The sequence below is a fragment of the Phymastichus coffea genome, unplaced genomic scaffold (genome assembly GCF_024137745.1).
Source record: "Phymastichus coffea isolate CEN01 unplaced genomic scaffold, Cenicafe_Pcof_1.1 PCOF00014, whole genome shotgun sequence".
Lineage (NCBI taxonomy): Eukaryota > Metazoa > Arthropoda > Insecta > Hymenoptera > Eulophidae > Phymastichus > Phymastichus coffea.
In genome coordinates, this window is record NW_026706825.1 from 6,167,898 (window position 1) to 6,183,632 (window position 15,735).

A 15,735-nucleotide genomic window follows, 5' to 3' on the forward strand; every position below is an offset into this window, starting at 1 on the left:
GCGACGGCGGAGGTGTGAGCCGGTGCGTTGTCATGGTGGAAGAGCACTTTTTTCTTCGCCAAATGGGGCCGTTTTTTCTGCAATTCGACGTCGAATCGGCCCAATAATTCGGCATAGTACAGCCCCGTGACCATTTTTTCCCTCTCCAGGTAGTCGATGTAGATCACACCTTGTGAATCCCAGAAACCGGTAGCCATCACCTTTCTGGCCGATGGGGCAGTCTTCACCTTCTTCGGAGCACTTTCGCCGGGTAAAGTCCACTATTTCGACTGTTCCTTGGTCTCTGGTGTATACCAGTGGATCCATGTTTCGTCGACTGTCACGAAACGACGCAGAAACTCCTTCGGATTGCGCTTAATTAGCGTCAGACATTGCTCTGAAGTTTGTCTCACGGTTGCGCTTGTTGTCCGGAGTGAGCAAACGCGGCACCCATCGCGCCGACAGCTTTCTCATGCCCAAAATTTCATGCAGGACATGACCCACGCGGTCTTTTGAGATGCCTACGATCTTAGCTATCTCGCGCACCTTCAATCGTCGATCTGCCAATACGAGATCGTGAATTTTTGTCACGTTATCCTCCGTAGTAGCCGTTTTCGGAGCACCTGGACGTGGCTCTTCAAAAATCGACGTGCGACCACGTTGAAACTCGTTAAACCAATTTTTGACGGTCGCCATCGAAGGAGAAGAGTCACCGTACACAGCATCCAAGCGCTTTTTGATTTCGCTGCGCGATTTCCCTTCCAAAAACAAGAATCGAATCACCGACCGATACTGCTCTTTTTCTATTTTTCAAAAATCAACGGACACACTTGCTTTCACACGCTCTCAAAAATAAACTACAACTCCGATCTGGCTGAAATCTTGACAGCAACCATCGAGAAGATTGTACTACGTGATAAAATATTTCTTTTGCGAGAGTAGTGCCATCGGGCGGTGAGGCTAAGTACTTATCGCATCACCCTCGTATACAGACGGATCACCACTCATTACAAAGTTGTATGCGAACACACTATACTTTTATTTGTCTGGTAGGAGGACCTGTCTTAGATACTAATTTAAATAGAAGCTGTGAATTAGGAATGCTATTACAGCCATCCAGTCATGAATTATACCATTGTGACATAGTACTAAAAATACAACGAATAACTAATTGGAATTATATATCAATGGATGTTCATGGATATTCTCAGCTTACCGACCAGATATAGTTCGAATCGTTTGCCGAAATCGAATGGACCAAAAAAACTAAATATAAGGGGTAGGAATACTGAGAATTGCCCCGGGGTGCATCGGATATACTAAGGGGCAACTTTGTTTACGGGAACGAGCAAAGATAATACGAATGTTTACCTATACCAACCAAACTTGACCCTCAATCTAACAAATCTCTACCCGGCATTAACCTGTTTATCTGAAACAGATATTAAATTAGAAGAATGGACCCCACAAACTGAAACCTGGACCAGCCAAGAAAAGACATTAAACGATATTATGGTAAAGACAGAAATGATACGAAATCATAAGAAAATCACAACATTTATTGATCACAATTTATTGATCATTTGCTTCAGTATTCAATACTATCATGAGTGACTTATCCGAACATTTGATCATAGATTCAACATGCATCAAGAGACGATATTTAAGACATAAGTCGCTGAGCGAACTTTTAACACGATTAGAAAATATCGGACCCACAAATAATAGTACAAGAATTATTCTCTGTAAATTTACTAAGATTAAACATGCAATTGAAGCAAGGAAGATAAAAAATTGGAACATGAATACGATAGACCGTACCCGTATTGAGAAACCAAAAACATTAAGAACAAACAATTCAAGACCCACGAAGAAAACCCGATAATTTTGTCGACTTCCCTGAACGATCGAAGAAAATTATAGGGAATTATAGGGAATGTCTTTTTTCCAACACTTCGTACAATTCGGACCTTTATTGTATCATAAAGTGGTGCGAGACAACAAAGAAGCCCTTGCTATAGGATATGCTCAGTATTACAAAGCTGCTGACGCAGCAACAGCCTTAAAGGAATGCAATCCTATCTACGGCGTTAGGTATGCTGAGATACGGAAAAGAAGATGGGACCAAAGTAAGGAAACAAGACATCATTGGCTTTACAACAAATGGATAGATGCATCAATCTACGAGGACCATGATACTACCTGCAGGTGGCAACACCAGAATAAACTCAGGGAAGGAAAAATGAAAAGGCAATACCCTAAGTCAGACGTAAGGAAAGTAAATAATACGAATTCGACCAAAACTAACCGACCTGGCATGAAAATAGACAAAGATGCTTCTACGGACCTTGTTACGCCCTTGGAAATTACATTATTGGACCCCATTCCTAATCCACGGGCGACCTTACGAAAAACATGACGAGTTGACCTAGTAGAAGAAGATGTGATAGCAGGAATCGACCCTGAAGATATAAGATATTTAGAATCAGCTGTATAGTTTATAAGTTATAGGATAAAAATTATTGAACCTTTTTAATCGTATTCCTATAATTTTGATTTTATTGTTTTACTTACTAATCTTTGACCTATTTCTTCACTTTCGTCTATGTCTAGCTTTAAACCTATATACCTTTCTTTCTCTCGACCATGCTACTAACTGGACCATATTTTACTGGACCAAATTCTTCCCGTACACCGTAGGAGATTGGTCTCCTCGTAGCGCAAACGACCTTTCTACGAAGGACGAAGAGGAGGAGAAAATGGACCCCGTAGAATTGACATATCAAAATACATCAATCCACACAAGAGAAGATGACGCCGACCGATGCCTACATTTCCTCGTACCACACCACGACGAACAACGAAAACCATGGCCGGAGCAGTGGGTCCATGATGATTTCGCACAATTTGGACCAATAGATTACATAAAAATATGGCAAGGCTCTTGTGGACCTATGAGGGTGATCAAATATATATATAGTTGGAGTGTCATCTCAGCATTGTCGAAGCTGGACAAACGTTACAAGGCGAAACATTCACCACCTCACCATGTAGCAGCAAAGCTTCGAAATATGTCTATATATACTTACCACAGTACCTGCAAACATTATGTAACTAAAACCGAGCTGGAGGCACACAAAATCATTTGTCGATATCAAAATCGAAAAGTGCTAAGGACCCATTGGTTCTGTGGAAGAGGTTTATATCTTTCTGATTGGGACCATCATTTAAAAGAATGTAATCTATGATTACAACGGGTCCCCTTTTGATGACAAAGCGGTTAACGCTATTTTTGCAAAATCCTTCGACCAAACCTCAGGACCACAATTTACTACAAGATCAAACTTCCTGTTTACAAGACCTAGAAGCACTAGATTTAACGGCTGGACAAGATACCCGGCAACTTGTGTTACGCAGATCAAGAGCAAGGCCAGGACCATAAACTTTTTTTCTCTCTCTCTCTCCGTTTTTTTTTGTTTATATAAATAAATAAAGTGGACCATATATATTGCTTTCTGTTCTCTTTCTATACTACCCTGATTGGACCTTTTCTAAACGTTACCGAGGACAGCAACGATTCTAAGGGGAGAGAGATGTTACGTGATGGACCATTTTATTTTCTTTGTAATTGTATGTTTGATGGGAATCTCGCTTTCGGGAGTCCTATTCGTGTGTGCGCCTTGGCGGGAAAGAGTGGGAGACGATGAGCATGCTGCTGCAGTATGTTGCAGCATGCACTCAGCGTCTTAGGCTAAATGATATGAAACAATTAGAAACGCATACACCAGAGAGAGATAGATTGTAAGGAATGAGAGAGGGAAATAAAGATATATAGACAAACGGTGAGAGCGATGCGCCGGAATTCAGTTAGTAGCAAGCGCCTGAATAAGTAGGCTGCGAATCTTTCGCTACTATAATTATTGGAATCATTAATCTCTGTAAGAGTCTGTTTGAGTCAAAATTCTAGTTATATTAAAATATTCATTTGTTAGAATATTAGAGTTAAATCTATTGAAAATTATTTTAAATGAAATTTGTGTTAATAAGTATCAAAATGTAAAATTTATCGAAGATTGATTTATAAAAAAAATATATTAGAAGAGTGCTGAAAGCAATTATCTGAACCTACAGAAAATCTAATAAAAGGAGGAATTAATATTGGACCGATAAAACCATAAAAAAAGGGAAAACCGAAAGAAGACCTTAATTCCAAATTGATAAAAAATTTCTAAATGACCAAATTACTAAAAGTGATTACCACTTATATTAATGTATAAAAAATAATAGACTACACGTGGCGAAACGTACGCATCTAATTATATATATATATATATATATATATATATATATATATATATATATATATATATATCTGTCTGCACTAGGTTACTTTATTTTTTTTTACTGTAATAATAACATAATCCGACAAGATTTTTGCACAAGCAAACCATACATGGTTCCCCGAAGAATTTTTGGCGCTGAAACCGAATCCGGCCTCAGAATTTCTCCAACACGTCAGGATTTTGAGATATCCTAACCTAAAAGTGCGAAAATAGCGATTTGTGCCTATATTTGAGGTTATGTAGTACTACGACATTCTCTATACACAAAAAACTATAAACGACATCTTAAAGTAGCAGCCTAGTGCTTTCAAATGCCGTTGAGTTTGCTCAAATAGCTTATTTTTTCTTTGAGATATTGTATTTTAAAGTTTTTCGATTTCATAAATATTGTACCTCTCCGAACATACTCGTACAGCTTTGAAAGATTCGACGTCGAATTTTATGTCAAACGACTTCAATCAACTACTGTTCTGCAAGAAAATTAAGATATATACCATAGACAGGCTAACCTAGCTTTAACCTAAATTATATCATTCCCACAAATCCTTACAACCCTTAAAAACCACCCCTGCCAACCCTCAAACAGGCTAACCTACCTACGATAAATCTGGGTAGAGCGAGTTTAATCGACTGCTTTTCTATCAGGAACCTAAGATTTCAACCACAGATAGGCTTATCTGTTTTCTCCTTGACGTACTATATCTCCAGATACCCTTACAACCTTTATAAACCGCCCTACCAACCCTTAAGCAGGCTAACCTACCTAACGCTGGTTAGAACGAGTTTAATCAATTGCTTTTCTATGAGGAACGTAAAATCTCAACCAGATAGGCTTACCTTTTGTCTCCTTGATGTACTCTATCCTCAAAAAACCCTACCATCCTCAGAAACCCCCTCTACCAACCCCCAAGCAAACTAACCCACCTAACCCTTGGTAGAGCGAGTTTAATCAACTGCTTTTCTGTAAAAAAATGAATATCTCATTGACATTGTCTCTGATATACCCCTCCTCAGGTAGGGGTGGTTTATAAGGGCTGTAGAGGTTCGTGGGGATGACGTAATTTAGGTTGAAGTTGGGTTAGCCTATCCATGGTATATATCTTAATTTTGTTGTAGAACAATAATTGATTGAAGACGCTTGACACAAAATTCGACGTCGAAACGTTCAAAGCTATATGTTCTGAAAGGTACAATATTCATGAAATGAAAAAACTTTGAAATTTAATATCTCAAAGAAAAAATAAGCAAACTGAGCAAACTCAATGGCATTTAAAAGGACTAGACTGCTTCTTTAATATAATATCTTTAATATGTCGTTTGTAGTTTTTTACGTGTAGATAATGTCGTGGTGCTACATAACCTCAAATATAGGTAAAAATCGCTACTTTCACACTTTTAGATTAAGATATCTCAAAATCCTGACGTGCTGGAGCAATTCTGAGGCCGGATTTGCTTTCAGCGCCAAAAATTCTTTGGGAAAACATATATGGTTTTCTTGTGCAAAAAATTAAGGTATTTTTGTAGGACTGTGTAATTAAAATAAAATTATAAATACAGATACGAGAGTTTATCCATATGTTTCCCGGTTGTAGTTAAACGACTAATTAATTAGCTTATAATTGAGAAAATGAAACTCGGGATCCGAACGCGAGTAAAATAATTATTGACGCGCGAACGGGCCGGAGTACCCGATAGTCTGAGAGTCGCCCGAGTCAAAGGCCGCTGGGCTGTTAGAAAGACCTAAATACGGGAAAATTCGCCTCCCGCGAATTGACACTTAATATGTACTAATTACAGCCATGTATAATCTATACCAAAGTATGTTATTTACATCGTGAAAAATATGATTATAGAAAACTACAATGTTTTTAGAACATTAAAAACATTTGTGATCTTTTTTTCCAAACTTTTGAATGATGATTTTTCAACACAGAACTTGGGATGATAAAAACTTGAAAGTTCATATCGATAAAATTTTCAAATCAAGAGTATCAATGTAGCTGCTACCAATAAATAATATCGTCGGCTATATCTTATATCATATCAGAGATATATTCAATGTATATTCAATTTTCTAATTTTCAATTTCGTCAATAAGTTTTGTAGTAATATCGTAAAATAAAAGAAAGATATAATTAGAGAGAAGACGACGAAAGTGAAAGGAAATGTCAGGAAAATACTAGGCCAGAAACATGATGACACGACAATTTATAAATTTTATAACACGAATAACTTTATTAATAAAGAATCAGTTGTAACGACAATTTTAGAGTGAGAAATGGTAATCTAGAGTTTCTATTCGCCATACAGGAACATTAATATGAGGCATAAGAATCAAGATAAAAATTAAATACTTTTGAGGGAGGTTCGGTTTGACATCTTGTTGAATAAAGTGTATGCTGTCGTAGCTATTTTGTGCCTACTCTTCTATGATTCGCGACCGTAATCCTTGACAAATAAACAATCATAAGCAATTGTACAACCTTTCATCTAAAACTATTTTACCCATTATGTACCAGAATAAGTGAGCTATATGTCAATCTGGCAGATCTCATTTTTTAGAATAAATAGAAGGACTTCTTTTTAATAAACTATGACCACATATTTAGTTTTATTTTATTAATATTTTTTAACATCTTATCTCATATTGAGAGTGTATTGAAATCTAAAAGCTTATTGTTAGTTCGATACAATATCATTTTTTTAGTTACCGTTTCGCATGTGATGAAAAAGTGTGGTCAGTCAAATCCTTTAGCAAGTATGTTATCTGTAGAGAGTAGATTTTCGTAGTGTATAAAGTGGGAAATATAGATAGATTATCTGCAATCTCCCTTAAAGTGTTGTTCTATGTCACAAATATATGACATAAGATGACCAAGCGCAGTTTCATGCTAGAAATAAGTCGCATAAGATTCGAGAACTGGCGCGGATTTTATCAATTGTTATAACCTAGCTATACATTTAACAAGTATTATAGAACGTAACAGCATTGTCGCAAAAACTGTATTCTGAAATTTTATTTAACAAAGACAAAAATCATAAATCTTGAGAATTCGAACGTCAGTTGAATAAAAGTTTAATAGTCGACTAGAGATAATACTAGTCGCTAATACTGATCTCTTTTAAAAATTAAATTTAATATTATGTGTAGTTTGCATTGATGTCTTCGACAGGTATATGTCGAATTGAATGTAATCCATTTTCACATATGCGTACACTGGCAAACTAATGGAATAAAGCTAGCTTTGATGAGCAACGGTCAAGACAGGACCGTTGAAGACTGACTTGAAAAAGCTATAGAAATAACCTAAATGTAGGCTAGATAAGTTTGACAGGCCGAAACGAAGGAGGTTGCATGAGCGTTATCCAGCTGTCATGTTCTGACGGTCACGCATTAGTTTTATTGACGCTCGTCTGGGTTGATGTTTTCTCTAATGCCAGCTCGTGCGCCATGTTGTTCCAGACTCGGCCATTGGTCAGCACCCTACGCATAGTAAAACGCGATAAGTGAGGGATAACTTAGAAACAGAGGGAAAAAAACGGACTTCCTGGTGTTATCGCTGACGACCTTATCAGGGGCGCCATAATTGGGAGGATTGGCGTAAGGGTCGTAATCAAGGACTGAGAGCATGGGTGCGATTTCGGCCATGTCGTGGATTACGTCCTCTGGTATATTACCGACCCACTTCGTCAGCGCTTCTAAATTGACTGGCTTGATCACCTGGTCCGAGGAACGCTCCACCCTGCAAAATCATCAGGCAAACGCTTAGCTCACTTTACGTCGATTGGGTTAAAAGCCATCACAAGTTATCTACAACGGCAAAAAAAACTGTTAAAAATTTTGATTAAATTAGGTTCAAATTAAAATCAACTCAGGACACAGAATTCCAATATATTATGAAACGACGAATCCAAATCTGTCGAAAAATTCTTTCATTCATCTTCTATACGAGGTCTCTCCCAAAAGTATCCGATCTACGTTCATACCTTCATATCTTCGCGCGGAGAGACACAGGCGATCTCTGAAGAGTATGAACGTCAACAGCAACTTCTAACCTTCTCGTCGAGAGCCCAAGATATCTATGAAACACCTTAGTTCCCGCGTAACGTGTATTTGTTTACAATGACTTTTTTTAATTCGTCGCAATTAGTTTATAGCTAAAAATGCGAAAACGAACTGAACAGCGAATATGCATAAAATTTTGTGTGCAAAAGTGGCCGTACATCTGTTGAAAGTGAACCTCGTTCTGGTCTGTTTTTCTCGATTATATTATAAGAACGTTGTGCACCAAGAATATGCTTCTACAGACCAGACAATCAATAAAGAGTACTACGTTGAAGTTTTGAAAAGATTGCATGATGTAATCAGGAGAAAACGACCGAAACTTCAGAAAACTGGTGACTGATTTCTCACTGATCACGACAATGCTCCAGCGCACGTATCAATCCCTGTGCAGCAGTATTTATTGAAACATAGTGTTGCGCAGTTCAACAAGCTTCCATACAATCGCGATAAAGCTCTCTGCGATTTTTGGCTGTTTCCTTGAATTAAAATGCCGCTTAAGGGATATCAATTCGACGATAAAGAGATTGTTGAAACTAATGCGATGAATGCACTAAAGGCGATTCCGAAGTCTGAGTTTCAAAAGTGCTTTAATAAGTGGAAACATCGATATGAGCATCTTATTCAATCAAATGAGGACTACTATGAAGGATGCTACCTCCCGGATGACGAACATTAAATCAAGCGCCGAGCAATCGAGGTAGGTTGGATATTTTTAGGAGAGATCTCGTATATATTATTTTTGGAGGTTTTTCATAAAAAATGTTTTTCACAGATAACATTTTATATCAAATTCAATGTATCATATACTTTTATCGTATATGTTTTCAACGAGAAATCGGAATAATATTTTTGCGTTTTATAGGTTAAAATTGTGATTGTGCCATGAATTTCTACGAAAAATGCACTTTTACCCGAGGTTAAAGCTTCCTTCACATATACACCACCATGTGGCACATGTTTTGTTTTTCATGTATTTTTCAACAATAGATCTCAATCTATTGTTTCCGAAACGATTTTTAGGTTAGAATCGCAATTTTTATGAAACGTACACTTTTGTCTAAGGTTTCATTTTCTATATCTCGAGAATATACAATTTTTTATCACCTATGTACGAAAATAAGTTATAATGTTTTAAAAGTATTATAGAACGTGAAGTAAAATTTTTGATTTTACGTAAAGTCCAAACTTGTCATTGATAAGATCAACAAATTTATATTTTTTTATAAATTAGTTCTATTGTACGAGCAAAGTTATCTATGATATGATTCTTGTGGGCTTTCTGTTAATGATTTTACATGTTATTGATGCTATTAATGATGTTACATGTCAAAAATTTGTTATTAAATGCTATCTTTATTATTTGATGCCGAAACTATATTATTCATGATAAAATAAACAGTAAATTATGGAATATTTTGAATTTGGTACATAAATAATGAAAATTATACTTTAAATATGATATCAAACATTTCATGTATAGAAGGACTCAACTTTACCTTATATTAACAAAGACTTATCAACATTATTTACATATGTTGACATTGTAATATTTACTGTTTTTACAGATATTTACATTATTTGTAAATATTCACATTATCTAAAAACTATCTAAGCAGCAAGAGTTGATTAAAAAATGTTGCTGCAATATACGTTTCACAACATATTAAACATTTCCAGCAGACAAAAAAAATGTTACAAAAATAATGTCACAACGTGTAAAATGTTCGCTTTTTTTAAATAACTTTGTAACTAAATAGATAGCCTTTGTACAACATTTCTAGAACATTTTTATAACAAGTTCTGGAAACATTAACTGAATCTTGTTACAACCTTTTGTCATTGTTGAATACAGAATTTTTGCTAGACATCATTATTCACGCAACATTTTTCCAATCATTTATAAAATGTTATGCAATATGTTATTGTCACTCTTCTAAGCCAAATAATATTTTCTTATTATTAAAATTTTGAGTAGTGACCTACAATTAATTTTTTTCAGATACGTTGCCACAAAATTGAGTCAATATTTTGCACTTAACTGCAAAAATATATAATAGGTTTCTTCCGCCGGTGCGCAACCGCTTTTTGAGTTGGCCAGTGGGCAATCCTGCTTCATTGCAATGACCTGCAGTAATCACAAGACACATACCTGGTCGCTGGTACGTACAAAGAAAAGAGAGAGAGAGAGAAAGAGAGAGAGAGATTGATTGTTGGCTGGCTGCTGCGCTTCTAGTGCCTTTCTCGGTAGATGTTAATATGTATTATTAACACCTATTAATTAATGTATTTAAATATATCTCATAACGTCATAATAAAAATAGAGACGGCTAAAATAACCACTCAATCAAGAGATAATGTGCCCACTTCATCCCCATAAAACAACAACGAAAAGTGAAAAACGGTAAGCAGTAAAAAACAGCGAACGAGTTTAGAAAATCAAATACAAAACATGAAGCGGCAAGCCCAATTATCGAATTACTGGCTAAGTCAATCCATTAACAAATATAAGATTCTACAGAAAAATCAAAATAAAGAAATGAATACAGTGAATAACGAAATGCACACACAAAAAAATTAATTTCCACCAATCTTAATTTACAATGTAGAAAATATTCGCGCACTAGAAAATCTACTGAACGCAATAGCCAAAGACATTGTCAATAGCCAAGAAATTCAAATTTTCACAGCCTTTTGAAAACTTTAAAAATTCGTATTAAAAAAACAAAGACCGACTCACCGCTGAAAAAAATATATCTTACGTATTTTTTGCACAAAAATGCCTGTGATTTTTTTCAGATTTTTAAAAGTGGTGGAACGACCTTGAAAAAAATAAAAATCTCTAAAAAACACCTTTTTTCGACTCTAGCTCCTTATATATCAATTCTATGCTGAAATCGACTACGCCATCGTATTCTACGCAAAAAAATACATCGGAAACGTATATATATATTTTTTTTCTAGGATTTTTGCATCCCTTCAATATTTCGCCACATACCTTTGATCACTCGCCGCCAGGTGGGACACTTTTGCTTGTACATGTGGATTGGCATAAAAATCATTTGCAAAAGAGTAATTCATGTTTCCAATGTATTTATTTTTACGTAGACTAGAATGACGCAATTTCTTCATAATAAAATCTACCCAATTTTAACATTTTGAGCCTTTAAAGACTTGAACATATCGTTTTATGTACATGTCATATAATATGTCGGAATTCGTGTCACCTTATGAATGTCAGAATCGTTCCGTGAACACCGTAAACATCAAACAAACCCGACAAACCGGCGTTTGTTTTATGCGAAACAGAGACGAAGCAAACCTTCCTACAACGAACCCGTCTGTGATTAATTACGGGGAAAGCTAGTTGATTGTTACTGTTCTGCAATAAATGTGAGTATAATTTCATTTTTGATCAATGTATTCTTGCTGTGAATACAATTTAATTTCAAATGAAGTCTGGATTGGGCTAGGTTGGATTTGCAGCTAAACATGACAGAGTTGTTATGTTTACAATTGAGAATATCGATAAAAGATTTTCTTTATTTAATAGAGAGCAGCAGAAATTATTGTTTTCATTCAATTATAAGCGTGATAATGTTTCTGTCTATTTTTGTGAGAGATAAATAGAACTGTATTGGTTTAATAGGTATAGAAACCTGTGGTTATCGCCGAAGAGGTATACGTTCTTTCTTTCTGGGTTTTCGATTCCCAGCTTATTCATTTTTTTTTTTTTTTTTTGAAGACCATATGGGTTTGGTCAAAAAATGAATTTTCCGTGGACTTGGAACATAAGTTTGACAACCAAAAACAAGTATTTTTCCACTGGTAAAACTTGCCCCACTGATCTCTTTAGACTTTCCGTCTGTATCACACTCATTATTCAATATCACATGGATTACCCGAGTACATCATTAGCATAACATACACTGCTAATTTAGTAACCGACCACAACAGAATCATAATTGAAGCCCTCCATCATGTTGAACTAAATTAATATTTGGACGTAACTTTGATAAATAAATTCAATATATTGACATTCTAAATGCTTCTGTGATAATCAACAAATAATATCAACCTGTGAGCCAGCTGATCCAAATGTATTTTTCATTCTTTATCCTTTAATCTACTCTATATTATAATACTTAATACATAATATGTATATATATGTGTGTGTGTGTGTGTGTGTGGGTGTGGGTGTGGGTGTGGGTGTGGGTGTGGGTGTGGGTGTGTGTATTAATCATTAATTGGATAATTGATAAAGTCGTTTATTCCAGGTCCAGACTATTCCATGTCTACATCAAGTGTTAATGATAAATGTCCGAACTGCGGTTTATCGAAGAAGAAGATGGTCAGGAAAAAGACAAGAGTTGATACAGAGGATGAAGCTATTGTGCTGTCCGATTATTTTGCTACGACAGTCGTAGTTGGAGATACTTTCTGTCAGAAATGTGGAGGCGCAGCTCGTTTTGCAAAGTCAAAAAAACGAAAAGTCGAAGAAGCGCCAGCCAAAGAAAATACTCCGCAATCCAGCAGTCAAGAATCAACTGCATCTGAGTCATCACAACAAAGCAAAATTGATCCAAGGTATAGCCCAATTAAGAAAGAAGTTATTGAACAAGAATTTATTCAGTTACCTTTGAAAAGAGTAGTTTCCACTCATGATTATTGTTGCTTATGTTCACTTAAATCAGGACTTATTGTTGTTCCTTTCGAAGCTCGGCGGCAGGCCCTTACTGAAAGAGAGATATTTATCCCAGAGGGTAACCGCTGTTGTCGTAAGCACTTGATAATGAAAAAGTTTTATAATGATGAGTTACTGAACTTGAAACCGATATTCCACTCGAGCAATGTAACAGTTGCAGATGTAGCCAAGCTATTCAAAGCTCTAAGTGTAACATCCGACAGAGAATTAGACGACAGAATCGGTGATTTTACTATCTCTGAAGATAGAATTAAAACCTTTACTGGACTCAATTGGGAACAAATCATAGAATTGCGCGAAATGGCAGTTTCCCTGAGGAATACTGATAATCGGACGGTTACGCAGGCACTCGTTGTTTTTTTATTTAGATTGAGAACTGGAAATTCCAATGAAATGATTTGCTCTGTCCTTGGCCTTGATCGTCATCAACAAGTCTCGGAATTTTCAAAATCTGTTTTGAGTTCTTTTGAAAGAGACATATTGCCTTCACGTTTTGGTTTGAGAAGCATCGACAGAGATGATTTGATTAAAAATCATTCGACAGTGCTACTTCAAAATCTTCATGATGTTAGTGATGATAACCTTGGGCTAGTTGCCGATGGAACTTATTGGAAGCACCAGAAAAGCTCAAATAACGAATACCAACGAAGATCATTTTCAGGGCATAAAGAAGTTCCTCTGTGCAAGCCGTTCACTATATGTACGACGGATGGTTATATCGTAGATGTACTAGGACCCTTTTATGCTAAAGAAAATGATGCAAAAATTCTGGAAAAAATTTTAAACGCGAATGACAGCGATTTGAAGAAGGTGATGTGCAAAAAGGATGATGTTTTTATTCTCGATCGCGGCTTTCGTGACATAGTATCGCAATTAGAAAGTGATGGGTACAGGGTTCTCATGCCAGCGTTGAAAGATAGAAATCTTAAACAACTATCCGCGGAAGATTCGAATAAATCTCGACTTGTAACGATGCTTCGATGGGTTATGGAAGCTGTTCATAGTAATGTAGCTCAGAAGTAGTAAGTTCAGTAAGTTCTTTCATCAGCAATTGGACAACCGTTACTTACCCGAAGCTGGTCTCTATTGCAGAATAGTTTGCTTTTTAATAAATGAATTTGGTAAACGACTTATCTCAAGAGCTGCTACAGATGACGAAGTACTGAATTATATACTTAACAGAAATTCCAATGAAAATAGCCTAGCCACAGAAGTGATTTCAGGAAAGTATAATCGAAGGAAAAGCTTATTCCAAAAGTTGACGTCTGCTGACTTACAAGATTTTCCTGAAATGACGGAGCAGGATTTATTAAAACTATACAGTGGAACGTATCAACTCAAACAAGCCATATCCTACTTAGCTGAAATGCTGGGCGAGAATAATGAGATAAATGTTAGTTACTTCAAAGAATCTGCTGATCTTCTGAAAGTACGAGTTAGATCGAGACACATCGAAAGTAAGACGTATAACTGCTACATCCAGTACAAACCCAATACTATTAGCTGTTCCGGTATAGTCCGTTTTTGCTGTGAGTGTGCTAATGGAATGAGAACAATCGATTGCTGCTCTTACGTGGCTGCCGTTATTTATTATTTAGCGTATGCTAGATTTCAATCCTGCATTATTAAACGTGCTGAACATCTCACAAGGATTTATGAACAAGATCATGTGGTTACTTCTATCGAAGAAGATAGCGATGATGATTAACATTCGAAGCGTGGTCACAGATTATATATAATTATATAGCTAATTTTATTTTTTTTAAATATTATATTATTGAATAATAATTTATTCGTTCCTACTTTATTCATCCTTTTATTATTTATTGAGTACACACAAACATGAACTTCAAATATAGTAAAAAAAATATGATGACGCAAACGGATTCATAGTAAAATCTCTCTACAAAGCGTCAGCGGCCAAATACATAATTTTTTTACTTCCAATGTTTTCTGGGTAAGTTCAACGATAGAACAAATTGCTCCATCGTATTTCATGTAAAAAGGAACAGTATAAGTATATATTACTTTTTTTTTAAATTACATTCTAAGCTGACAATAATTTCAAACATTACGAGCCGGTCCGATCAACTTTACTTGGCGAATTATTGAAGGGATGCAAAAATCCTAGAAAAAAAATATATATATGTTTCCGATGTATTTTTTTGCGTAAAATACGATGGCGTAGTCGATTTCAGCATAGAATTGATATATAAGGAGCTAGAGTCGAAAAAAGGTGTTTTTTAGAGATTTTTTTTTTTTCAAGGTCGTTCCACCACTTTTAAAAATCTGAAAAAAATCACAGGCATTTTTGTGCAAAAAATACGTAAGATATATTTCTTTCAGCGGTGAGTCGGTCTTTGTTTTTTTAATACGAATTTTTAAAGTTTTCAGAAGGCTGTGAAAATTTGAATTTCCCGCTAAAAATTTTTTGAGTCACATAGGTTTGTGGGGCTCAAAAAATCCTACAATTTGGTTTTTTTGTTTTTTTTCTAGCTTCAAAATTGACCGAGACATCGTTAAAAACTGAAAAGCGTATAGTCACGTCTCAGCCGGCCCCCCTGGGGTCTAGGGGTCTGAAAATTTGGGAAAAGGGGTTTCTATACATGAGGAATGAAAGGGTATATTCCGTTTCTCTCACCGTT

At 35.8% G+C, this 15,735-nt stretch overlaps 2 protein-coding genes across 7 annotated transcripts in view; both read right to left on the bottom strand.

Moving 5' to 3' along the window:
* LOC131674647 (uncharacterized) overlaps positions 1–15,735 on the bottom strand; it is a 287,868-nt gene that overhangs the window by 70,122 nt on the left and 202,011 nt on the right. The gene's annotated exons all lie outside the window — the stretch shown is intronic.
* The window catches only part of LOC131673570 (protein-tyrosine sulfotransferase), a 150,698-nt gene continuing 141,517 nt past the window's right edge, over positions 6,555–15,735 (bottom strand). For 5 of the 6 annotated variants that reach the window (XM_058951694.1, XM_058951664.1, XM_058951677.1 and 2 more), the window contains 2 exons: positions 7,868–8,065; positions 6,555–7,806 (listed from right to left, as the gene is read on the bottom strand). In XM_058951694.1, the coding sequence (XP_058807677.1) occupies positions 7,710–7,806; positions 7,868–8,065 (295 nt within the window). In that variant the 3' untranslated portion in view covers positions 6,555–7,709. The remainder of the gene's footprint in view (positions 7,807–7,867; positions 8,066–15,735) is intronic. The other variant, XM_058951685.1, reaches the window with a different exon arrangement.